At 41.8% G+C, this 27,621-nt stretch overlaps 1 protein-coding gene across 5 annotated transcripts; it reads right to left on the bottom strand.

Moving 5' to 3' along the window:
* Positions 1 to 7,030: 7,030 nt before the first annotated feature.
* On the bottom strand, positions 7,031 to 27,085 carry LOC124046371 (serine/arginine repetitive matrix protein 1-like). Of its 5 annotated transcripts, none has more exons than XM_046366680.1 (16): positions 26,929 to 27,085; positions 25,176 to 25,265; positions 24,581 to 24,703; positions 21,370 to 21,540; positions 19,359 to 19,444; positions 19,025 to 19,264; positions 18,586 to 18,900; positions 18,211 to 18,455; positions 11,673 to 11,753; positions 11,485 to 11,553; positions 11,157 to 11,298; positions 10,947 to 11,027; positions 10,360 to 10,824; positions 8,661 to 8,847; positions 8,216 to 8,401; positions 7,031 to 7,986 (listed from the first exon to the last, which is right to left on the bottom strand). In XM_046366680.1, the coding sequence occupies exons 1-16, from the start codon at positions 26,947 to 26,949 to the stop codon at positions 7,876 to 7,878; spliced, it is 2,613 nt and encodes an 870-aa protein (XP_046222636.1). In that variant the 5' UTR covers positions 26,950 to 27,085; the 3' UTR covers positions 7,031 to 7,875. The 5 variants fall into 5 exon arrangements, with proteins under 5 accessions (XP_046222636.1, XP_046222637.1, XP_046222638.1 ...); XM_046366681.1 differs by having other exon boundaries at positions 7,031 to 7,981; positions 8,217 to 8,401; XM_046366682.1 differs by lacking the exon at positions 11,485 to 11,553.
* Positions 27,086 to 27,621: the final 536 nt, after the last annotated feature.

Below are 27,621 nucleotides of genomic sequence, written 5' to 3'. Positions count from 1 at the left end.
ACAACCCCGCATGGAAAACGCCCTCCAGTCACCTTTTATGGTAGCAAAAACGCCCTCATTTACTGTATGATTTGTAGATGTTGGGAACTGGGCCATGACCGTTTCTAAAAGAAAGCACAATGGCAAAATAGTTTAATTTTCTGTAGAGGTGTGGGCAGAATGTATAAAACCTTTTCAGTGACTTAAAAAAACTGCATGCTTACAGCTAGTTCCAAACGCTGGCCGCACATTTTGGTATTTGGTATTTTATTAGCAGCAGCTACCCTTCGTGGGGTCCACACAAAACATGTAACATTACATACTACAGAACATTAATAGACAAGAACAGCTCAAGGACAGAACTACATCAATAAAAACAATAAAACACAGTGTGAAGCAAAGCATTAGAGTCAACATGGGCCAATTCAATATACATAGAATATCATTGCAATAGACATAGTGCTGTCCATTATTCCCAATATTTATATCTAAAGTCAATACAGTCTAACTGCAGACACTCTCAGGCCGATCGTCTCTCAGGCTGGCCCATCTCCAATACCAGGACCCCTCAATGATTTGACTATACTACCACCTACTGGTGGGGTGAGTTTTCAGTGTTGAATTAAAATGGCAGGATTAATGTGTGACAATCTTTTTTTAAATATATTTTTTAATCTCGTTCTATCTGTGGTATTGGACTTTAGTAGGGATCGTAATGCTTGTGTTTAACTGACACTTTGATATTCTGGATTTCCACTGATTGTCTATGCGATTCAAATGTGGGTCAAAAGGGAAATAAAACTATTTATTTTTCATTTAAACTATCATTGTAGTATAATTCATGTGCAACGTTTTAGCTTCACATTGATGTGTAATCTGTTGTGTTGGATAGCAGATGTAACACGAACAGAACTGCAGAGCTAGGGTCCTAGCTAGCCACTCCCTCCGCCGTAACTTTAACAGGACTGTGGGAAAACAGTGCTCGTCAAGTGACACTATGTACGGTTCATATCGTGAGTTGTCAGTAATTTGGACGCTATCCTTTCTGTGGTAAACAGAAGGAAAAAATAGTCTGCTCCTTGTGTTAGGCCCGACGCACCCTCTGCGGGGTTGAACAAAAACGTTTTTCAGGGAAAGTGGAAGAGAGCCTTTGCTTTTGAACATTAACCAGGCGACAGTCGATCTTAACTCCTCCACATTTACTGGATTGGTTGAACAGTGCAGAAAATAAGATGGCTTCTCTTTTCAGGACCAGAAATTAGGACACGCCGCCCTGGCGTTTTGTTTAGGCCTGGATGTGACGGCCCTGGCATTGGAGGAGCCTGCCTGAGACGTCTAAACTCATCCAACCAGTAGGTGGCAGTATAGAAGGACCTGAGATGTATCTCGTTAGAATCCTCTCAGAAATGGCCAGTGACGTGACATTTTATTGATAACCTATAAGACTGGGTAGCTGGCTCAACTCCCCCTGGCAGCAATGCTGGTTATACCCTGATGAAGACAGCTTGGCTGTCGAAACGTTGGTATTACATATTTGCATCTGAGCTCCTAGAGTGTGCGGCTCTTTTATTTTCAAGTTTCTACTCCGCTAGCCAGCACCTCGTCTTAATAGGTGTGCGTTTCTTTTTCTTCTAGATAGCAATGCTGGTGTAGCAGCAGCTTGCTCAATGTCCTCGCAGTGCCTGTGTCGGGCCGCCTCTGGAGCGGGTGTTACAACAAAAGCATTAACCATAAGATACGTTTTTTAGTTACTGTAAAACCCTTACAAGACTCACATCTAGTACATTACATCATCAAATTCAGAATAGACATTTGTCCATTTACTGTATATTTTCTTACATTTGTATAAAGGTCATATAAGTTATAACTCAAAGATGAGAGAAAATGGCACTATCAGGTAATCAGGCTCTCTACAGTGGATAGCTGTCGATCTCGAGTTGAACTAGTACAGCATGGCATTGTAAAACTGTAATAGAAGAAATATACCACTTATAAAAATGTATTGGACAGGACAGGCAGTTTGGCCAAGATGCCTAATAGGTCTACATGGTGTGTCTATCCGGTTTGTCTACATATCAACTGTTCTGCCTGCGGCTATGGAACCCTGACCTGTTCACCGGACGTGCTACCTGTCCCAGACCTGCTGTTTTCAACTCTCTAGACAGCAGAAGCGGTAGAGATACTCTTAATGATCGGCTATAAAAAGCCAACTGACAATTACTCCTGAGGTGCTGACTTGGTGCACCCTCGACAACTACTGTGATTATTTGACCATGCTGGTCATTTATGAACATTTGAACATCTTGGCCATGTTCTGTTATAATCTCCACCCGGCACATCCAGAAGAGGACTGGCCACCCCTCATAGCCTGGTTCCTCTCTAGGTTTCGGCATTTCTAGGGAGTTTTTCCTAGCAACCGTGCTTCTACACCTGCATTGTTTGCCGTTTGGGGTTTTAGGCTGGGTTTCTGTACAGCACTTTGAGATATCAGCTGATGTAAGAAGGGCTATATAAATACATTTGATTAAATCAGTGCTGATTGTAAAACCATTCAATGTATCTGCCCCCAGCATGCTTGAAGGTGCTTTCTACCTAGGTCTCCCAAAAAATCTAGAGCAGCTGCTCACAGACCCATCAAGCATCCCAACAGGACAAAAATGAACAAGCCAAGGGAACAGCAGTCACTGCCCTGGCGGTCTTTACTAATACACACTATGGCCTTAGTGTGGTGGGGGATTACAGTGGGGCAAAAAGTATTTAGTCAGCCACCAATTGTGTAAGTTCTCCCACTTAAAAAGATGAGGCCTGTCATTTTCATCATAGGTACACTTCAACTATGACAGACAAAATAAGAAAATAAATCCAGAAAATCACATTGTAGGATTTTTAATGAATTTATTTGCAAATTATGGTGGAAAATAAGTATTTGGTCAATAACAAACGTTTCTCAATACTTTGTTATATACCCTTTGTTGGCAATGACAGAGGTCAAATGTTTTCTGTCAGTCTTCACAAGGTTTTCACACACTGTTGCTGGTATTTTGGCCCATTCCTCCATGCAGATCTCCTCTAGAGCAGTTATGTTTTGGGGCTGTTGCTGGGCAACACGGACTTTCAACTTCCTCCAAAGATTTTCTATGGGGTTGAGATCTGGAGACTGGCTAGGCCACTCCAGGACCTTGAAATGCTTCTTACGAAGCCACTCCTTCGTTGCCTGGGCGGTGTGTTTGGGATCATTGTCATGCTGAAAGACCCAGCCACGTTTCATCTTCAATGCCCTTGCTGATGGAAGGAGGTTTTCACTCAAAATCTCACGATACATGGCCCCATTCATTCTTTCCTTTACACGGATCAGTCGTCCTGGTCCCTTTGCAGAAAAACAGCCCCAAAGCATGATGTTTCCACCCCCATGCTTCGCAGTAGGTATGGTGTTCTTTGGATGCAACTCAGCATTCTTTGTCCTCCAAACACAATGAGTTGAGGTTTTACCAAAAAGTTATATTTTGGTTTCATCTGACCATATGACATTCTCCCAATATTCTTCTGGATCATCCAAATGCTCTCTAGCAAACTTCAGACGGGCCTGGACATGTACTGGCTTAAGCAAGGGGACACGTCTGGCACTGCAGGATTTGAGTCCCTGGCGGCGTAGTGTTTTACTGATGGCAGGCTTTGTTACTTTGGTCCCAGCTCTCTGCAGGTCATTCACTAGATCCCCCTGTGTGGTTCTGGGATTTTTGCTCACCGTACTTGTGATCATTTTGACCCCACGGGGTGAGATCTTGCGTGGAGCCCCAGATCAAGGGAGATTATCAGTGGTCTTGTATGTTTTCCATTTCCTAATAATTGCTCCCACAGTTGATTTCTTCAAACCAAGCTGCTTACCTATTGCAGATTCAGTCTTCCCAGCCTGGTGCAGGTCTACAATTTTGTTTCAGGTGTCCTTTGACAGCTCTTTGGTCTTGGCCATAGTGGAGTTTGGAGTGTGACTGTTTGAGGTTGTGGACAGGTGTCTTTTATACTGATAACAAGTTCAAACAGGTGCCATTAATACAGGTAACGAGTGGAGGACAGAGGAGCCTCTTGAAGAAGTTACAGGTCTGTGAGAGCCAGAAATCTTGCTTGTTTGTAGGTGTAGGTGACCAAATACTTAAATACTTCTCATTTTTTACCTATGATGAAAATTACAGGTCTGTCATCTTTTTAAGTGGGAGAATTTGCACAATTGGCGGCTGACTATACTTTTTACCCCACTGTATTAGCAATGCACACCACTCAGTACCCCTACTATATAATTTCATGCTGCACAATTCAAATTTACATATAAATTACATATAATTTGTATCTATGCAATCTCCGAAAGTAATAATCACAAGGGTACCATAAACATTAACTAGTAATGCGGCATACTCAAAGGTTAAAATGTCACCTTTCTGGTAAAAATAGTTCTAAAATGCTGATGTGTAGTCACTCATGCCTTTTGCACACATTGTATATAGACCCCCTTTTTTTCTACTGTGTTATTGACTTGTTAATTGTTTACTCCATGTGTAGCTCTGTGTTGTCTGTTCACACTGCTATGCTTTATCTTGGCCAGATCGCAGTTGCAAATGAGAACTTGTTCTCAACTAGCCTACCTGGTTAAATAAAGGTGAAATAAAAATAAAAAACTTGGACACGAGCTCAAGTACACAGTACATACATTTGAAGTCTTAAGTTTACATACATCTTAGCCAAATACATTTAAACTCAGGTTCACAATTGCTAACATTTAATTAGAGTAAAAATTCCCTGTCTAGAGTCAGTTAGGATCACCAATTTATTTTAAGAATGTGAAATGTCAGAATAGAGAATTCGTTATTTCAGCTTTTATTTCTTCCATCACATTCCCAGAAGTTTACATACACTCAATTAGTATTTTGTAGCATTGCCTTAAAACAATTTAAACTTGGGTCAAACATTTTGGGTAGCCTTCCACAAGCTTCCCACAATAAGTTGAATTTTGGCCCATTCCTCCTTACAGAGCTGGTGTAACGGAGTCAGGTTTGTTGGCCTCCTTGCTCGCACACGCCTTTTCGGTTCTGCTCACAAATTTTCTATAGGATCGAGGTCAGGGCTTTGTGATGGTCACTCCAATACCTTGACTTTGTTGTCCTAAAGCCATTTTGCCACAACATTGGAAGTATGTTTGGGGTTATTGTCCATTTTGAAGATCCATTTGCAACCAAACCTTTAACTTCCTGACTGATGTCTTGTGGATAACATCTCATTTTCCTCCCTCATCATGCCATCCATTTTGTGAAGTGCACCAGTCCCTCCTGTAGCAAAGCACCCTCACAACATGATGCTGCCACCCCTGTTCTTCACCGTTGGGGTGGTGTTCTATGGCTTGCAAGCCTCTCCTTTCTCCTCCAAACATAGCCATGGTCATTATGGCCAAACAGTTCTATTTTTGTTTCATCAGACCAGAGGACATTTCTCCAAAAAGTACGATCTTTGTCCATGTGCAGTTGCAAACCGTATTCTGGCTATTTTTATTTTTAAATTGCGTTTTGAAACAGTGGCTTCTTCCTTGCCGAGTGACCTTTCAGGTTATGTCGATATAGGACTCGTTTAACTGTGGATATAGATACTTTTGTACCGGTTTCCTCCAGCATCTTCACATGGTCCTTTGCTGTTGTTATTGATTTGCACCAAAGTACGTTCATCTCTAGGAGACAGAACACTTCTCCTTCCCGAGCGGTATGACGGCTGCGTGGTCCCAGTGTTTATACTTGCGTACGATTGTTTGTACAGATGAACGTGGTACCTTCGGGCGTTTGGAAATTCATCTAAAAAATGAACCAGACTTGTGGAAGTCCACCATTTTTTTTCCTGAGGTCTTGGCTGATTTCTTTAGATTTTCCCATGATGTTAAGCAAAGAGGCACGGAGTTTGACGGTAGGCATTGAAATGCATCCACAGGTACACCTCCAATTGACAAATGATGTCAATTAGCCTATCAGAAGCATCTAAAGCCATGACATAATTTACTGGAATTTTCCAACCGGTTTAAAGGCAGTCAATTTAGTGTATGTAAACTTCTGACCCACTGGAATTGTGAATGTGAAATAATCTGTCTAATCAATTTGTTGAAAAATTACTTGTGTCATGCACAAAGTAGATGTCCCAACCAACCTGCCAAAACTATAGTTTGTTAAAAAGAAGTTTCTGGAGTGGTTGAAAAATGAGTTTAAATGACTTCACCGTAAGTGTATGTAAACTTCTGACTTCAACTGTATAAAAATAGACACATTTCATATTCAACAAAACCATAAGGCTTAAAATGACATACGCTTTTTAAATATAGCATAATCATATTATAAAACCAAACTAAGAGTTCACGTTCCTTATAACTGTAAAATACATGTTTGTTTAGAGTTAGAGAAAATGTGCATATTTTCTAAAGGGCCCTTGATCAAAACATCTGCCAGCACAGCTGTTAACATCTGAGCTCTATCTTGGCTTCCAGAACGCACTAGGAACTCACATTCAATCTCATACAAATCTTGTCCATCTATGAAAGTGTTTCTGCTATAAAAAATATTTAAAATTATTTAGATGAATGGCTATTAATCAATCTCAATGTGCTAGTGATGAAATTATCTCCTGCTGCGCTACAATGTAAGGATTGCAGGCATGTGCTTTGTCAGTGGCTGTGACATACGGTTCAGCAAGGAGTTGACCTGTCAGAAGAGCGAATGAAAATGGTAGGAGGGACATTCCATCAATCTGTGGACATCCCAGCTGGTTTCAGATTTTGCATCCTAAGCGGGGAAAAAAAGACTAGTGTGTCAGTGGGAACGAGGGCTATCGCGCAATGCAAGCCATTTTGATCTACGGTGTCCACAGATCAATTTAAGCAAAAATGTCAGAGAGAACTTGTACCAGACCCACGTAGGTCCTCTAAAAACATGGGACTGTATATCTAAGATTTATTTTAAGTGGCCAACCCTGTTTTCTGAGAGGCCTTAACCATGAATTTAGAATATACAACATAATCACTTTAGAGTTTAAATATAAAAAATTATTTTAATTCTGAAAGGATGACAAGAGCAGGAGTTTTTAAATACAAGTCAAATAGCAGTCCCACAAAAATGAATAGCTCAAAGTAAGAGTGGACCAGTGTGAATTCAAAGTATGACTGCATATCAACCCATGTGGGAAATCAAACCCCGGCTCTCTGGTGAGGTCAGAATCCTCATGAAAAATCCAGTTCTTTTTAAACTCGTGTAGACTTTTCCTAAGACAGAATTTTATGGAAGGCCAAACACCTCTATTACATAACAAAAAGGGGAAAAAGACTGCTTGGATTCATTCCCCATTTTAGAGAGCAAACAGCATAGCAATACCATACAATGCCTGCTGACAAAAGGGAAAAGTGACAGCTTTGATCTGTGTATTTGCTTGTTTACAGTCCATTTCATGCACATCAGAGCAGAGACACGCTAGCTGCACATGCAATCCTAAATTCCCCAAGTCAAATCTTTTGAATGTCGTAGTATGAGAAACTTGTACAATGCAAGCATCATAATGAAACCGTTCCCATCCCTGATCTTATCTTGAAAATTAAGGGGTCCAACAAAGATAGTTTTACAGTTTGGATATAAGCAATAACACTTTGGGTAAAATATTAGAAAATAATATTAATTGGGAGATCGTGACATATCAAGCTCTTGATAAAAAATATATTTCAATAGATTACCAAACCCGTAAAAAGAAAACAAAAACTAAAGAATAAACAATTTGTACATTCTAAAGCTGAACAAGGTTAACAAAAAATTCTAAACAAAGGGAATGGAAAATCAGGAAAGGAGAAAAAGGGAGGAGAAAGAGGGAGGGGAATGACCGGGCTTCTCAGGACAGTGGAGGGGACAGCTTTCCAGCTTTCCTCATGGAACGCAGTGCCTTCTCTCTCAGGTGCTTCTCCAGGTCGTCCAGACATTCTTCTACTTCACTGTCTGATTCCTTAAGGAAAGGTAGCATTAATTATATCATATTTCGGTTACGTTGCAAGGTAGGTGGTATGATGCTGCAGCATGCTTCATCATAGTAATAGAATAAAGGAATACATTAGCTGATGGTGCACAAGTCAACTTCTACAACCTTGTCTGACTTTGTTAATCTTGAATGAAATGCTTAGATGATGTGTGAAGCATGCTAAAACCCCTCAGTAAATCAGAAGAGTAGACTTCACCTTTTTTGGGTTGGAGGCTGCGTCGCCCTCCATCCCCTGGTTCTCCTGGTCATCCCCAGCAGCAACCGGCACATCACACTTCTCCTTCTTGTGTTTCTTGTGCTTCTTGTGCTTCTTCTCCTTCTTGTGTTTCTTTTCCTTCTTCTTCTTCTTGTTTTTCTTTCCTCCAGGCTCAGTGTCAGAATTCTGAGAAAGGGTTTACAAAGCAATACCACGAGTGAGTAAGTATTTCGTTGGCATTAAGTGAAAAGGGCCAAGCAGAGGGCATGATGACCTTCATTGGTTAAACCTCTTCAATCTTGCAAAAAGTTATGGTATTGGTGCCCAGAAACACACCAGAATTTACTCACAGGTGAACTCCCCTCTATCTAGTCACTTAGTTGAGTCAAACAAAATGTTTAATCTCACATCGTACTATTAACAAATAGCAGCTTTAAAAACTCACCTTGTTTGGAGAAGGGCTGCCAGAGCCGCTGCTGGCCTTTTTAGCCGGGGGTGCATGTGGGGATCCACTGGCTGAGTGGCCTGGAGAAGGGGAGCCTGAAGCTGGCCGTTTCAGGGCTCCTGGTTTAGGGGAACCAGACGGTGACCTTGATGACACTCTCCTCATCGGCTGGGGGCTCTGAGAGCCTCTGATAAGGAGAAACCGGAGAGAAAAGGTGTGATATATCTGGAACATACACTGAATGTACAAACATTAGGAACACCTGCTCTTTCCATGACAAACTGACCAGGTGAAAGCTATGATCCCTTTTTGACCAGTGTATAGATGAACCAGTTTTTGAACCAGTGTAGATGAAGGGGAGGAGACAAGTTACCTTCTTATGGTTGGGGGGGGCAGTATTGAGTAGCTTGGATGAATAAGGTGCCCAGAGTAAACTACCTGCTCCTCAGTCCCAGTTGCTAATATATGCATATTACTATTTGCAGTGGACAGAAAACAGACGTTTCTTAACTGTTTGAATGATGTCTGAGTATAACAGAACTCATATGGCAGGCAAAAACCGGAGAAATAATCCAACCAGGAAGTGGGAAATCTGAGGTTGGTCGATTTTTAACTCAGCCCCTATTGAAGATACAGTGGGATATTGGTCATGTTGCACTTCCTAAGGCTTGCACTAGATGTCAACCGTCTTTAGAAACTTGTTTGATGCTTCTACTATGAAGGGGGGCGGAATGAGAGGGGAATGAGTCAGAGGTCTGCCAGCAGTCAACCGCTGGTCACGCGCATTTCACATGAGATATCTCCCGTTCCTTTGCTTTCTGAAGACAAAAGGAATTCTCCGGTTGGAATATTATTGAAGATCTGTTAAAAACATCCTAAAGATTAATTCCATACATCGTTTGACAAGTTTCTACGGTCTGTAACGGAACTTTGACATTTCGTCTGCAACTAGTGAATGCGCTTCGTGAGTTTTGATTTGTTTACTAAACGCGCTAACAAAAGTAGCTATTTGGACATAAATGGACATTATCGAACAAATCAAACATTTGTGGAACTGGGATTCCTGGAAGTGCATTCTGATGAAGATCAAAGGTAAGTGAACAAGTAATGTTATTTCTGACTTCTGTTGACTCCAACATGGCAGATATCTGTATGTGTTTGTCTGAGCACCGTACTCAGATTATTGCATGGCTTGCTTTTTCCGTAAAGCTTTTTTAAAATCTGACACAGCAGTTGCATTAAAGCATTTTTAAGCCTTAAGACATGAATTGTGTATGTGTGCCATTCAGAGGGTAACTGGGCAAGAACAACTACTTAAATGCCTTTAAACAGAGTATGGTGGGTGTGAGGCACTGGTTTTGAGTGTGTCAAGAACTTCAACGCTGCTGGGTTTTTCATGCTCAACAGTTTCACGTGTGTATCAAGAATGGTCTATGAACCAAAGCACATCCAGCCAACTTGACAACTATGGAAAAGCATTGGAGTCAACATGGGCCAGTATCCCTGTGGAATGCTTTCGACACCTTGTGGAGTCCATGGCCCAACGAATTGAGGATGTTGAGGACCAAAGGGGGTGCAGCTCAATGTTAGAAAGGTGTTCCTCATGTTTTGTACACTCAGCATACATCTAACAGTGGTGGGAGTTATTAATGTGCAGCAGAAGCTATTGCATTAATAAGGCCAATTAAAGGCTGCTTACCTCTGGTTCTTGCGGGGCTCTGGTGTCCGGGACACCCTGCGGATTGCCCTGTTGCCGTGTGAGGGGGACACCTGGCGCCTCTGTCCAGGTGGAGAGGTGTCAAAGCGCCCCTGAGGACTGGTTCGGCCACGGTTGGCAGGGGAAGGGGACAGGCGGCTACTGTGAGCAAGGGGGGGTGAGCGAGTGTCCCGGCCTGGTCGGTTGGATGGGAGCATGGGGCTTCTTCTGTGTCTGGGGGGAGAGGTGGACGAGGGAGGTGTGCGTCTCTTTTGGGGAGGGGGACTCCTGCGCTTAGGGGACCTGGAGGGACGGCGCTTGGGCACCGGGGATAGGCGTTTGGGAGAGGGAGACCCTGACAGCCTTCTTTTCTGTGGGCCCAAAGGAGTGGGGCTGTATCGCCGCTGTATGGGTGGAGAGTACCGTCTGGGGGAGGGGGAGCGTCTGCGAGGTGGTGGAGAGGGAGACCTGGGGAAACAGAGAGGACATACGAGACCAGTTATTTTTTGAATCTCAGGTGTGGTGCACTGAATTCTGGAGAATTCTCAGTAATGAGGGAACCTAAAACAAGAAGGCGTCAAGTCTTTTACCTGCGCCTAGGAGGAGGAGAGGGAGATCTGCGACGCCTTGGGGGAGATCTGCGTCCTCCGGGGGATGGAGAGCGTCTTTTTCTGTAGAGGGAAAACAAAGACTTACATGAGGAATGCATGTGGGACAGACAGTGTGTGTGTCTTGTTGGTATGGGAAAAACGTCCAAAATCTATAATCATGACTGCATTAGATAACTGTCCGTAGCTAACCTGGGGGAGCCGTCCCGGTGTCGTCTCCTGGGGGAGGAGGGCGAGTGACTGCGTCGCCGCCTGACATCCCCGTTCCTCGCCACTGGCCCCCTGCCCGGCCTCTTGGACCCCTCACCTTCTGAGGATGATGATGATCCAGCCTCTGTTACCAATCCGAAAGAAAACAGCACACGTCATTTTCCAGTAGCAACATGTGGATGTTTCAAAGGGGGGGGCACCTAGGTGGGGCTTAGGACCCACAAGATGAGGGTGCAAGACAAGACGGACACAGAGTGGGTTAGAAAAAAAAGATGGGTTGAGGTGGGGAACAAAATAGAACGCTTGTAACCTGAAGACGTTTCCCGATTCTGCCTGCGATACTGACGTCGCTGCTGCACAGAATCGGCTGTAGCCCCCTCTGAAATGCAAAGCAGTGAGTCCCCATTCAAAGCTATAGAAAACCGCTAAAAACACAACCATCCACCCACGGTGCATCACACCAGACCGAGACAGACAGGCACTAGAAGGCAAACACACCTGACTCGGATGCCTCAGACTGCCTGGGTTTCGGAACAGGGGACGGTGAATCGTTCCTCGTTCCTGGCTTCTTCTTTGACCCTGAAAATCAAAACTGTTTTAGTTGCCAGAATCTTTCCAGCAAGAACACTCATTCACAAATACAAATGCTTGTATAACACTAGTAGGAGTGACATCATGCTTGCTGCAGCCTGAAAAGAAGTTTATGATTCAGCAGTTTCCATTAGCCAAGGCCTGCCAGTAAGGCCTCAAAGTGTCCCACATTCTGTAACCAGGCCTGCCTAGGAATAGTTATCCAGGGATTTGAGATTAAGTAGTTTCCAGGTCACTGATTGTATAGACAAACCCTTCCTCTAAAAGAGCATCCAGGAATGGTTGTGTATCACACTCCCACTGACTGATCATGTGACAAGACGGTCACTATGAGGTGAGGGAGTCCCATGTTTGAAAGGTGAGGAAGTTGGATAGGGCTGAATTCATTACAGACCATTGTTGATACAGTCCCAAAATGTTTTGCATGTCTGCGGTCAAGTTAAAGATACTCAAACAAAAAAGTCAAACTGTCATGTCATCATAATGCAAAATGCCAATATCTTGAAAACTTGACATGCACAACACTGGGACTGTATCAACAGTGGACTCAATTTTTTTTTTAAACACCAAAAGATAGAATATCCACCCAGAAACTGTTTAAAGCTGCACTATGTAGAAATCGCACCGCCATTTCCTGGTTGCTAAAATTTGAATAGTTCGCCTAATTTCAGGTTGTGTGACAAAACAAGCACGTATAGTGCAGAGAATTATTGAACCATCTAAACTGCTGTAAAATATATTTTCCATATACAAAAACATCATTTTCAGCCGGTGTACAAAACTGAACGTAAAAGACTCAAACTTGACATAGAATTGGTGCACATAGAACATATATACCGCTTCCTAGACTTGCTTTCAATGAGAATGCCACAGCTATAACCAGTGGAGTAAACTACTTAAGTAATACCTTCAAGTTCTTTTTACTCAAGTAATTTTGGGGGGGTACCTGTAGTAGAGGTCGGCCGATTAATTAGGGACGATTTCAAGTTTTCGTAACAATCGGAAATTGGTATTTTTTTTTTTACACCTTTATTTAACTAGGAGAGTCAGTTAAGAACACATTCTTATTTTCAATGACGGCATAGGAACAAACGGTGGGTTAACTGCCTCGGTCAGGGGCAGAATGACAGATTTTCACCTTATCAGTTCAGGGGTTCCAATCTTGCAACCTTACAGTTAACTAGTCCAACGCAATAACAACCTGCCTCTCTCGTTACACTCCACAAGGAGACTGCCTGTTACGCAAATGCAGTAATCCAAGGTAAGTTGCTAGCTAGCATTAAACGTATCTTATAAAAAACAATCAATCATAATCACTAGTTAAACTACACATGGTTGATGATATTACTAGATACTATCTAGCATGTCCTGTGTTGCATACAATCTGACTGAGCATACAAGTATCTAAGTATCTGACTGAGCGGTGGTAGGCAGAAGCAGGCGCGTAAACATTCATTCAAACAGCACCTTCGTGTGTTTTGCCAGCAGCTCTTCGTTGTGCGTCAAGCATTGCGCTCTTTAAGACTTCAAACCTATCAACTCCCAAGATGAGGCTGGTGTGACCGAAGTGAAATGGCTGGCTAGTTAGCATGCGCTAATAGCGTTTCAAACTTCACTCGCTCTGAGCCTTGGGGTGGTTGTTTCCTTAGCTCTGCATGGGTAACGCTGCTTCAATGTGGTGGCTGTTGTCGTTGTGTTGCTGGTTCGAACCCAGGGAGGAGCGAGGAGAGGGACGGAGCCTATACTGTTACACTGGCAATACTAAAGTGCCTATAAGAACATCCAATAGTCAAAGGTTAATGAAATACAAATGGTAGAGGTAAATAGCCCTATAATTCCCACAACCTAAAACTTCTTACCTGGGACTATTGAAGACTCATGTTAAAAGGAACCACCAGCTTTCATATGTTCTCATGTTCTGAGCAAGGAACTGAAACGTTAGCTTTCTTACATAGCACATATTGCACTTTTAATTTCTTCTCCAACACTGTTTTTGCATTATTTAAACCAATGTATTATATTAAGTTAAAATAAGTGTTAATTCAGTATTGTTGTAATTGTCATTATTACAAATACATTTCCCCCCGGCTTTTTTGGTCCCCCAATAATCGGTATCGGCGTTGAAAAATCATAATCTGTCGACCTATAATCTGTACTTTATTTATATTTTTATAACTTTTACTTCACCACAATCCTAAATAAAATAATTTCCCTGACAGCCAAAAGTACTCATTACATATTGAATGCTTAGCAAGATGGGAAATTTTACAATTCACACACTTAAAGAAAACACATGGTCATCCCTACTGACTCTGATCTGGTGGACTCACTAAACAAATACATCTCCTATAAATAATGTCTGAGTGTTGGAGTGTGCCCTTGGCAATCTGTACATTTTAAAAACAAGAAAATTATTTATACTTTTGATACTTAAGTACATTTAAAACCAAATACTTTTAGACTTACTCAAGTAGTATTTTACTGGGTGACTTTTACTTGAGTCATTTTCTATTAAGGTATCTTTACTCAAGTATGACAAATGGGTGCGTTTTCCCCCACTGGCAAAAACTCATGTGAATTTGGTCTGGTCACCCAAAAGTTACATACTGCAGCTTTAATACACATGAGGGCAAGGATCAAAGAGAAGGGGGCCGAAGGTATTCAAAAAAACTCTACTTTTTCCAAATGTTGTGCTGCAGACTATTTCAAATGGATTAAAATGTAAATGTCACTGATCTATAGACAACCCATAATGTCAAGTATTCAATCCCTTTGTTATGGCAAGCCTACCGTTCATGAGTAAAAATGTGCTTAACAAATCGCATAATAAAGTTACATGGACTCATTACATGTTCAATAATGGGTTAACATTATTTGTTAATGACTGCTCAATTGCTCTATCCTACATATCCAATTATCTGTAAGGTCCCTCAATCAAGTAGTGGATTTCAAGCACAGATTCAAACAAAGACCAGGGAGGTTTTTCAATGCCTTGCAAAGGGCACAGAGTGGTAGATGTGTACAAATAAAAATGCAGAAACTGAATATCCCTTTGAGCATGGTGAAGTTATTAATTTGGCTTTGGGTGAGTCATTACAAAAAAAATACAGGTGTCCTTTCTAACTCATTTGCCGGAGAGGAGGGAAACCGCTTAGGGATTTCACCATGTGGCCAAGGGTGATTTTAAAACAGTTACAGTTTAATGGCTGTGATCTGAGGATGGATGAACAACATTGTAGTTACTCCACAAAACTAACCTAAAATGACAAAGTGAAAAGGAGAAAGCCTGTACAGAATAGAAATATTCCAAAACATGCACTTAACTTCTTGGTGACAGGGTAGCTTGGATGAATAAGGTGCCCAGAGTAAACTGCCTGCTACTCTGTCCCAGATCCTAATATATGCATATTAGTAGTAGTATTGGATAGAAAACACTGAAGTTTCTAAAACTGTTTGAATGATGTCTGAGTATAACAGAACTCATATGGCAGGGGAAAACCTGAGACAATGTTGTTTGAGGCTTCTATTGTGGAAGGGGGTCAAATCAGTGCTGTTTCAACAAATGGACTAGGCTGTGGCCAAATCACTTGTTAACTGCACGGTCATGCCGTGCCTTTTCCCCCTGTAATGAATACTCTATTGTCCGGTTGGAATATTATTGACGATTGATTATAAAAAGACCAAGGTTTGACTGTAAACATCGTTCGACATGTTTATACAAATTGCAATGGAACTGGACTTTGTCTGGATTTTGCGCTCGCGCATTGTGCCTTTGGAATAGTGAACTAAACGCAGGTATTTGGACATAAATATGGACGTAACTGAACAAAACAAACATTTCTTGTGGAAGTGGGAGTCCATTCCGACGAAGATCAGCAAAGGTAAGTGAAGATTTATAATGCTTTTGTTGACTCCACAACTTGGCAGTTATCTGTATGGCTTGCTTTTGTGGCTGAACGCGGTTCTCAGATTATTGAACAGTGTAACAGTTTTGCCGTAAAGCTTTTTTGAAATCTGACAAAGCGATTGCATTAACCACTTGCTCCTACCTGGCACGCAGGCGTCCCATCTAGAGCTCTGGAAATGCAAATGCGCTACGCTAAATGCTAATAGTATTAGTTAAAACTCAAACGTTCATTAAAATACACATGCAGGGTATTGAATTAAAGCTACACTCGTTGTGAATCCAGGCAACAAGTCAGATTTTTAAAATGCTTTTCGGCGAAAGCATGAGAAGCTATTATCTGATAGCATGTAACACCACAAAAGACCCGCAGGGGACGTAAACAAAATAATTAGCATATTCGGCGCTACACAAACCGCACAATAAAATATAAAACATTCATTACCTTTGACCATCTTTGTTGGCACTCCTAGATGTCCCATAATCACTATTGGGTCTTTTTTCCGATTAAATCGGTCCATATATAGCCTAGATATCGTTCTATGTAGACTGTATGATAAACGGAAAAAAAGAGCGTTTCGTAACGTCATTTTTTTAAATTCAAAAAGTCCACGATAAACTTTCACAAAACACTTCGAAATACTTTTGTAATGCAACTTTAGGTATTAGTACACGTTAATAAGCGATAAAATTCATCAGGAGGCGATGTAACTTCTATAGGTGTCGTCTGGAAAAAAACATGGCCGAGAGAGCTCGACCAAAACATCCGGTCGGAGAACGGAGGGAAGGAGTTCCCTTGAACCGGTTAGACCAAGAATCAATTGCGAATCAAATGACAAGACTCTAGACAACGTGTGGTAGCTGTAGGCGCTGAAACCTCGGTCTCATGTAATTCGGTTCACTTTGAACAATTCCTGGAAGTAAGCGCAAGGATATTTATTTCCATTTTCAGTGATCAGGTTTTCCTGCGCTATTCGATGAAACTCACGCTCTGTTAAAGTCACAGCCGTGGTTTAACCAGTTTTAGAAACGTCAGAGTGTTTGCTATCCACACATACGAATCATATGCATATACTATATTCCTGGCATGAGTAGCAGGGCGCTGAAATGTTGCGGATTTTTAACAGAATGTTCGAAAAGGTAGAGGGTCGACTTAAGAGGTTAAAAGAAAGGCCCCATGATCAATAAAACAGTCCGTATCTGGTGTGACCACCATTTGCTTTACGCAGTGCAACATCTCCTTCGCATAGAGTAGATCATGCTGTTAATTGTGTCCAGTTAAATGCTGTCCCACTGCTCTTCAATGGCAGTGCCAAGTTGCTGGTTATTGGCGGGAACTGGAACATGCTGTCGTATACGTCGATCCAGAGCATCCCAACGGGTGACATGTCTGGTGAGTATACAGGCCATGGAAGAACTAGGACATGAATATAATAATATATGCCATTTAGCAGACGCATTTATCCATAACACCTTAAAGTCATGCATGCATACATTTTACATATGGGTGGTCCCAGGAATTGTGTACAGACCCTTGCGACATGGGGCCGTGCATTATTTTGCTGAAACATGAGGTGATGTCGGCGGATTAATTGCATGACAATGGGCCTCAGGATCTCGTCACGGTATCTGTGCATTCAAATTGCCATTGATAAAGAGCAATTATTTTCTTTACCCGTAGCTTATGCCTGCCCATACCATAACCCAACCATGGGGCTTTCTGTTCACAACGTTGACGTCAACAAACCACTCACATATGGCAAACAGTGTGTATGGCTTTGCCTCTGTCCTTGTACAGGTGAAACCAGGATTCATCCATGAAGGGCAAACTTCTCTAGAGTGCCAGTGGCCATCGAAGGTGAGCATTTGCCCACTGAAGTCAGTTACGACGCTGAACTGCAGTCAGTTCAAGACCATGGTGAGGACGGCGATTATGCAGATGAGCTTCCGTGAGACGTTTGACAGTTTGTGCAGAAATTCTATGGTTGTGCAAAGCCATAGTTTCAACAGCTGTCTGGTCTCAGACAATCCCGCAGGTGAAGGTCCTGGGCTGGCGTGGTTACCCGTAGTCTGCAGTTGTGAGGACGGTTGGACGTACTGCCAAATTCTGTCAAACGACATTGGAGGCGGTTTATGGTAGAGAAATTAAAATTAAATTCTGTAGCAACAACTCCGGTGGAGATTTTGTCATTCAGCATACCAATTGCAGGCTCCCTCTAAACTTGAGACATCTGTGGCATTGTGTAATGTGACAAACCTGCACATTTTAGAATGGCCTTTTGTGTAATGACCATGCTGTATAATCATCTTCCTGATATGCCACAGCTGTCAGTTGGATGGATTATCTTGGCAAAGGAGAAATGCTCAGAAACAGGGATGTAAACTAATTTGTACACAACATTTTAAATAACCTTTTTGTGCATATGGAAACATTTTTGGATCTTTTATTTCAGCCCATGAAACATGGGACTAACACTTCACATGTTGCAATTATAATTTTGTTTATTATGGAATGGAGTAAAGTAAGTAGAGCTAACATACCAGCTGATCTGGATGGGGAGGCTGAGGCCAGGCCCTTTCTGGATCGCGGGGAGGCAGAGCGTTGTGTCTTCCCAGAGGGGCTGCCATTGGGGGCTCTTCTCCTGGAGGGGCTAAGGGAGGGATCAGCTGCATGGCCGCGGGGCTGTTTTCTGGGTGGTGTGGTTGACGTTCTCTTCATTGCCTTCTTATGAGGTGAGTGAGATGTGGAGCTGCTCCCAGAGGATGATGGGGAGCGAGAGCGCCGTCTATGGGATACAAACAGAACAAATCAACCACAACTGCTGTTTGGTAAGGTAGCTAGTTAATTTCGAAAGGCTGTTAATGACAGCTTCAGTGACAGGCACTTCTGCTACACTTCTATGGCCCTCCACTCACCTGCGGACAGGGGAGCGACTGCGCCTGTGTCTGGGGCCTGGGGGGCCACGTCTGGGGGGGCTCCTACGCCGAGGGGACAACCGTCTCCTGGGGCTCGGCCTCCGCCGGGGGGAGTAAGACCTGGAGCGTGATCTGGGTCGTCTGCGGGAGCGGGAATGGGAGCGAGAGCGGTGGTGGGGCCTGTCTCTCCTGCTGTCCTTCTCCCTTTCCCTGGGCTTGGGCCTCTCCTTTTTAGGAGCCTTATCTGGGGAGGGTTCTTTGACCTCAGTCACAGAGTCAGGTACCACAACCACAGTGTCCGGCTTTACCACATCACTGGAAAATTAAAACATACTAGAAATTAGATTACATTTTGAAGTCAAGAATGGAATCAACAATCCGGACAAATCCCATCCCTGTATATTTCCAGATACAGTCAATGCCTAAACCTTTCCCTTACCTGGTGGAGGAGGCCTCCTGAATGACTGGCTCAGGTATGGTGCTCTCTGAGGTGTCTGGCTCAGGCTGGGGCTCCTCAGTGCTCTGGGGCAGGGTAACACTGACAAGGGTGACAGCTGGGGCTGGTGGTGGAGGGGAGCTGCTGGGACTTGGCTTACGCCTCGGTGAACGGGAGTGACTGCGCTTCCTCTCCCTCTTCACTGGAGATCGTCGTCGTGGAGACTGTGACCTTGACTTCCTCCTGTACCACAACAACATAAAAGCCAATGCCATATGAACTCTTACATTTTGATTGAGGTCGACTTCCAAGTGCTTTTATTTACTGCGATTCTCACCTTCTGGGGCTCTCCCTTTCTCTGTTTTCCTTTTCCTTCTTCTCATCATCAATCTTCTTCAGAGAAGCGAGCTTCTCTTGCTCAATCTGCAACAGACAACAGCATGCGAGGTCAAAGCAGTAAAACACTAAAATTAGGGCTGCACGATTAAATCGAAATCAATTCAAAATTGCAATCTCTTGCATGAAGCTGAGATTCTCTGATAAAACAAAAACTAGACTATGGTGCCTCCTCCAATGAGATGCGCTAGACTACGTTCACACTCAGAGGATGCTGACCAATCACAAGCTTGCGCTCACTCTCACACATGCTGGTCAATCTTTAAGTGTCCCCTTAAAACATGCAGTTAGCTGCAGGTGAGGAGAAAAAGTGCTTCCCCTCCAAAGATGTGTTGGAAACACGAGTGCTGCTATTGCTAACGAAAAGAAAACCGCCACCCGTAGACCAGGGTTTTCGGCAAGATTTGAACTTACCAGACATCCAAATGCTTTAACCTTGTGACTAGGGGGCAGTATTTTCATTTTTGGAAAAATAAAGTTCCCATAGTAAATGGGATATTTTGTCAGGACAAGATGCTAGAATATGCATATAATTGACAGCTTAGGATAGAAAACACTAAAGTTTCCAAAACTGTAAAAATATTGTCCGTGAGTATAACAGAACTGATATTGCAGGCGAAAGCCTGAAAAAAATCCAACCCGGAAGTGACTCATCTTTTGAAAGATCTGCGTTCCAATGCATCCCTATTGAGCAGTGAAAGGGCTATCAACCAGATTACTTTTTCTCCGTATTCCCCAAGGTGTCTACAGCATTGTGACGTAGTTTTACGCATTTATGTTGACAAATACCCGTAAGCAGCTACATCGCGCAACTGGTCACCTGACCCAGAGTGATTCTCGTGTAAAATACAGAGGTAGCCATTATTCCAATCAGTCCTACTGAAAAACCAATTGTCCCGGTGGATATATTATCGAATAGATATTTGAAAAAAACCTTGAGGATTGATTATAAACAACGCTTGCCATGTTTCTGTCGATATTATGGAGCTAATTTGGAATATTTTTCGGCGTTTTTGTGACTGCAATTTCCAGGCGATTTCTCAGCCAAAGTGAAGAACAAACAAAGCTATTTCACCTACAAAAATAATATTTTTGGAAAAAAGGAACATTGGCTATCTAACTGGGATTCTCGTGAGTGAAAACATCCAAAGCTCAAACAATTTAATTTGATAGCTTTTCTGATTTCCGTGACCAAGTTACCTGCTGATAGCTGGACAAAATGCTAAGCACCGTGGGTGGATGCTCTAGTGCATTGTGTGCTTAAGCTCTTTGTTTCTGGCCATTTTGAGCCTGTAATCAAACCCACAAATGCTGATGCCCCAGATAATAAACTAGTCTAAAGGCCAGTTTCATTGCTTCTTTAATCAGAACAGTTTTCAGCTGTGCTGACATGATTGCAAAGGGGGTTTCAAATGATCAATTAGCCTTTTAAAATGATAAACTTGGATTAGCTAACATAGCGTGCCATTGGAACACACGAGTGATGTTGCTGATAATGGGCCTCTGTACGCCTATGTAGATATTCCATTCAAAATCACCTGTTTCCAGCCACAATAGTCATCTACAACATTAACAATGTCTACACTGTATTTCTGATCAATTTTATGTTCCTTTAAAATTGACCAAAAATGTGCTTTCTTTCAAAAACAAGGACATTTCTAAGTGACCCCAAACTTTTGAACGGTAGTGTTGGTGTAATGATCCTATCAACCATGTTGGAAAATATTTGTCTCATTTAGTTTTGTGTTTAGTTAGCACCGTATGTATTCATTCATATGATCTCATTTTAGAAGTGATGTTCTCTACCCCGACACTTGTTTTAACCATGAATGAAGTATAACCAGTGTTAGAAAATGTCAATATCGTGCAAAAAATGATCACGTGTCTAAATCGTTCAGCCCTAATACAAATACACATGCCTGACAAGGTTGTGATTGTGTCTGGTTGCTTACCTGTCTCTGTTTGATCTCCTCTTTCTTCTGCTCTAGGAAGGCGGAGGGGATACCGGCGATGTTGTCCTGAGCGCTGAGCAGCAGAGGCCACAGGTCCCTCATGAACTCTCGGGCATTCTTCCCATTCAGGAAGCCAGTCAGGTTTATCTGCATCATCTTACTGTCCGGGTGCTGCAACACACACACACCAAGGGAGAGAGAAAGACAACACACCAATTTAACACGGAGGGAGAACTCACAAGAGTGAAAGGAGGGGGAGGGGGGGGTGGGTCTCGCTCAGACGACTGCCCCCCATTTGTTTCCTCACTAAGCTACACCTGCCTGCTAAATAATAGCAGCCATCCTCATAACAAAACAATAGCTACAGTATGACCCCTGTGCCCCAACACAGACTGCTTCATGGCAACAAACTTTGTTCTGTTGACTTGAGGCTGTGATAAAATTGTGCAATTCAAAATGTTTATCGCCACCCCACTAGTTAGGTAATTGAAACCTGAAACTGAGAATATCTGAGGGGAGACAAAACTAGATCATCCATGTATAAGCACCCCCACTGCATGCATTAAGGCAGTTTCCTTAAAATATTCTGAAAAATAAATCCCCCACCCATCACTAACATTTTCATCAATTATGATAGAAAATAACTATCAGATATCTTTCCCTGCCAGTCTTCCCACTAGTTACCCTGCCCTGTTCTCGGTCTCCCCAGTCTACTCTTTGAGAGATTAACAGATATCCACAAAACAGAGTGCATCAAAACCCAACACTGCGAGTACAGTCCCGGTGTCCTCAGCGTGTCCCGCAGGATCAGTGGGTATGGAGCGCCCGAGTCTCCTGCAGAAAGAGACGCTCCCTTGGCTTGCTTCCGACTCCCTAGTGCTTGAGACTCAACCACCTTGAGTTTATTGTTATATCATTTATCTAAATTGCAAGAGACGAACAAGCAATAATGAGTGCACAAGACATTTGAAAGGGGTTTTATTTCAACATGTAGGTCAAGAATTAAAGTTAAGATACCCCTTTACCTCACTAACAATGACGATTAAGGACTTTTCTTATCATTACTGTGCTGTTAACCTCTCTAGGCTAGGGGACAGTATTGTCACGTCCGGATGAAAAGCATTCCCAAAGTAAACGTCCTGTTACACAAGGCCCAGAAGCTAGGATATGCATATTATTAGTATATTTAGATAGAAACTTCAGAGTGTTTTCTACAACTGTTTGAATGATGTCGGAGTATAACAGAACTTAATTGGCAGGTTAAACTCTAAGGACAAACCATCCAGATTTATTTTTTATGTCACGCTTTTTCAATGTGTTTTCTATGTGGATCTAGATTAAGGCACTTGCTTGCAGTTCCTATCGCTTTCACTGGGTGTCAACAGCCATTAGAAATTGGGTGATATTTTTCCTTTGAGAATTTAAGAAGTAGGGCTGTTCAGAACGAGGGTCGAGTCTAGTGTACTGATGTGGTTGGGGCACACCTGAAAGCTCGCTCCACTTCGTTTTCATTCGATATTGAACACAGTTTATCCCGCCTTAAATTTTATTGATTATTTACATTTAAAAAATACCTAAAGTTGTATTAGGAAAGTTGTTTGAAATGTTTTGACAAATATTACAGGTAACTTATTAGATATTTTGTAGTCATGTTGTGCGAGTTGGAACTGGTGTTTTTCTGGATCAAACGCACCAAATAAATTGACATTTTGGAGATATAACGGCGGAATTAATCGAACAAAAGGACAATTTGTGATGTTTATGGGACATATTGGAGTGCCAACAGAAGAAGCTCTTCAAAAGGTAAGGCATGAATTATATCGTTATTTCTGAGTTATGTCGCGGTCCTCAGATAATAGCATGGTTTGCTTTCGCCGTAAAGCCTTTTTGAAATCTGACACCGTGGCTGGATTAAAAAGTTAAGCTTTATTTTGACATATTACATGTGTATTTTCAAGAATGTTAAATATTTACAATTCTGTAGTTTGAATTTTGCACCCTGCACTTTCCCTGGATGTTGGTCAGGTGGGACGGTAGCGTCCCATCTAGCCTAGAGAGGTTAAAGCATTTAGCTTTTTTTAAAACACCCCTCAAAAGATAACAGCACAGAAAATAAATTAAGTCTGTAAGAGGTAGCTGAACGTTATTTTCCCTCCCAGTATTAGGCTAGGTTCACTAAAGCAGATAGTAAGAGAACTTACAGGAGTCCAGCAACACCTTTGTATGAATATAAAGCATCCTAGGGTTGTTGGGAGTCATTTGTTCATTAAAAAAAACAGTTGTTTATCAATACCCTTGAACATTTCCTCTGGGGTTTCATCCAGTTAATTATATGTAATTTCCCATTGAAGTCATGTTTTATAGGCCAAATGCTAGTTAAGCTGGGGGAGAAAAATGTGGTAGAATGCACAAGTATAATTTTAACCATGCGACTAGATTTGCCAACTTGAGGGCAATTTCAAGGAGGAGCAAATGACAATGTAACAATGTGGAAACAACTTTGGACATCTAGTGCACCAATTTATTTATGCAGAACAGGGTCCATGTGCATTGTAGTATTCAAAAATCACTTAGTGGGCTAAGTAATAATGTTTAAAGCACAGTTTTGCCACAGCCCAGATTGAAGATACTACGGATGTAATTGTAATATAAACTAATTAAATGAGGATCAATAGTCTAAAGTTCAACTGTATTCTCAGTCAATTTTTTTCACCATCCAAAGATAGGCTAGACGAGATAAAGAAAAACTAGCGGTGCGATTCAAAAGTATATGGAGAAAATGGCATTGTCCAAGTGTTTCTATCACTAGCATGTTGATCCCTGAACATAACTCACCTCAAACCACACACTGCATCAGGGAGAGTTGGGCTCAGTGACACTTTGGGCTCAGCAGAGAGCTAATAAGGTGTTGGTGCTATACTTCTGATGCAAGGTATAACATCCATATTGGTTCAGGCCTTTTGAATCATAAATCACATCATCATTAGAAAACTGTGGCACAAAGGCACTGTCACATATCACAGCAAAAACTTTGGGTCATTCAAATTATGTATATTGGACACCGGTGGTCACTCTTTTGCCCCATCTGCATTTATATTGTGTCTTATCAATACACTTGATTAAATCAACCTCTCTTTGCCTTGTATTAAGTTAACAAATAACATCTGATGTACATACAAGAACAGGAAGGAATTGGAGTCAATAGTATTACCTTTTCTTCCAGCTGGTTAAATATAAATTCTATGACGACATCATCCTCGAACCCCAGGATCTCTGTCACTCGCTGAGTGATCCAAGGTTTGACGACCTCCAGGTTCACCTTGGTCATATCCACCTAGGAGAGGAAGAATCAGGAAGACGTTCAAACACATTCCTAACTTCAACCCATTGGCACAATTGAAGGGATATGTAGAGATTTTACCAATTAGCCCCTTTATCTACTTCTCCAGTCAGATGAACTTGTGGATTCCATTTTCATGTCTCAGAGTCCAGTATGAAATAAGTTTGAGGTAGTGTCGTGAACCAATGCTAACTAGGAATAGTGCAATGACTGGAAGTCCATGGGTATCTGTTAGCATGGATACCCATAGACTTCCAGTCATTGCGCCAGTGCTATTTAGCAACTTCCTTCAAACTGCATGCAGACTTAAAAATAGCATCCACCAGTTCATCTGACTCTGGGGAAGTAGGTAAAGGGCATCCCTTTAAACCAAATTAGGCAATATATTAGTTATGGCTATTACCATATTTACTTGTGGTGGCATTTCAATTCAATTAAAAGATATGCTTTGATGTGTTATTTATACCTTCTTTTCCAGACATTCTGCAAATTTCAGTTGCTTTAGAAGTTTCTTCTGCTTGTTGCTGAAGCGATTGTCCTGTTCTGCACTTGTGCCCTGTAAGAAACAAAAACATCTGTATCAACTATTACAATAAATGTTTGTTCTTGTCCATGCCGCAGACACTTAGCTGAGGAACGCTAAACTCCGTTTTCTTATATCGAGGCAGAGTAGTCGCGCGATTTTTTAGCAACAACATTGCACTACATGTACTTGCACAGGAATAATTCTATATCAAACTGATTATGGCAGTAGGCAAATTATGCAAGTCACGTAAACATACTTTGCTCATTGTAAACTGGCATACGGTCAAAATTGAAGTAAGCATACGCCAATTTAAACAGCTGGTTTTCTGAGAAATCTCAAATTATTAGGACATGTAAACACCTTAAAATCAGCACTCCAGCAGTGTACTTGATCTGCGCACGTGCACAGCACAAGTTGTGCAAGCCTGCCTCTTTAGCACAAGTTTAGGAAGTTCGGAACAATGGACGACTCTTATAAAGTTTGTATGTGGAGACTATTTCTATGTCCAAACTCAATCATATATACTTCCCAAAAAATAACCTGGTCACTGTGGTATAACGTTTATTTTGAGTGGCAATTTTCTGCATTTAACAGTGTGCCACCAGGTAGCTTGATTTCAGAAGTGTTCATGTAAAGAGGATTGTTAGGGAATCAGTTCTTCTTGTAAAGTATGGTAACGTTTAATATATTATATTAATCTGACTATCCACAATAATCGCATTATTGTGTGCATGTAACGTTAACCGTACTCATTGAGTCACCATCTGTCAATAGGCTTTCCTGTACCTGCTTGTCCTGTACAACTGCGGTCCATAAGCGAGGTGCTGAAATTCATACTTTTAATATAAACGTTTATTTAATACAACGTACTTTTTACTAATGTGTTAAATTAGTGAAAAGACGGTAAGTGTATTTTATTAATGTTTTATTTTAAAAGTATGACTTTCACCATCGCGCGGAAGGACAACAGTTGTACTGGACAAACATTTACAGGTAAACGTTTTCAGAATTGACATTCTTACAATTATCTACTGACGGTGACTCGATGTTTTTCGCAGTAACGTTAAAATCGCGCCACCAGCAACACTCAATTCCGCCTCGATGTAAGAGAACGTCAGCTAATGTTAGCTACGTCACAACAGTTAAACATAACGTTAGATAGCCGACTTTAGAAACATGTGACACATATACAAGTAAATTATGTAGAAATTAAGTCCCTAATATGATCACTTATTATGGAGAATAAACGTCAGTTTGTTGCTAGCTAACGTTAGTGTTAATCTCGATGTGCGATAAGGCCCGAGTACGAGTACTGTAACATACTCAGCCCGACTAACGTTACAGTAGTATGGCTAGAATTATACAAACCCATTTTGCAACCAAATCTTATACTGGGTAACACATTGTAGTTATCACCCTTAACTACATCAGTAATAACAATCATTTGAAATGAGAACACACAACATATGCACAATTTATCGGCTAGCTTCAATCCAACATATTTATAGCTAAGCTAGTTTGCTAACAGTTAGCTGGATAACTTGCAGCCGCCATCTTTACATTAGCTCCTCATTGCAGCGGAATGGCGCACGAGCTCGTCCGTCTACAATGGCACATACTTACAAATACAAAATAATATATTATACATTTGGAACACAATTTGACGAGTAATAGTATAACTTAAATATCTTACGCGGAAGAAACCCGCGTCCATGTTATACGTTGAGAAAGATGTAAAAGTGGGTGTTGGTGGAGTCTGGAGAAAGACGTGCTCACAGCGCTGTCCACGACCTGCTAACAAAACCCCAAGATACAGCGCGCGACAAGGCTCCTCCTTCTCAGCAGAACGGAAGCAGCAATGACGAGAACAACAGGTTCTTCTACACTTTTTCTGAAAGACGCGAGTCAGATTCCCATAACGATTAATGTGATTAGAATCCTTTTCCAACGCATCTGGTCTGCATCATAGTGCTAGAGGCGTCACTACAGACCCGGGTTCGATCCCGGCTATATCACAACCGGCCGTGATTTCAGTCTAGAGGCTTACAAAATGTTAACCCTCTTATTAAAAACCCAGAGAAGAAGCTTAATCAATGGCTATAGAGGGACTTATCTTTAAAAGGAAGAGTCCTAATAACAAAGGCTGAGGGTATCTGTAGGCTAGCATATGCCGCTCTATCTTTATATCTTGACGATACAATAAGCAAAGAGATAGACCAGATGCTTTTCAACTTTCTGTGGAGAAACCCGTACCCATTACATTAGGAAAACTGTTGTAATGAACACTTATGAGTATGGTAGGGTGGATTTTCTGGACTTTACTACCTTATATAATACCTTTAAGATCAATTGGATAAAACAATTCCTAAGAAGACACACTTCTATG

This window comes from Oncorhynchus gorbuscha, linkage group LG10 (genome assembly GCF_021184085.1).
Source record: "Oncorhynchus gorbuscha isolate QuinsamMale2020 ecotype Even-year linkage group LG10, OgorEven_v1.0, whole genome shotgun sequence".
In the NCBI taxonomy this organism is placed as follows: Eukaryota; Metazoa; Chordata; class Actinopteri; order Salmoniformes; family Salmonidae; genus Oncorhynchus; species Oncorhynchus gorbuscha.
The sequence above is the reverse complement of the archived record's forward strand: the minus strand, read 5'-3'. Positions and strand labels throughout refer to the sequence as shown.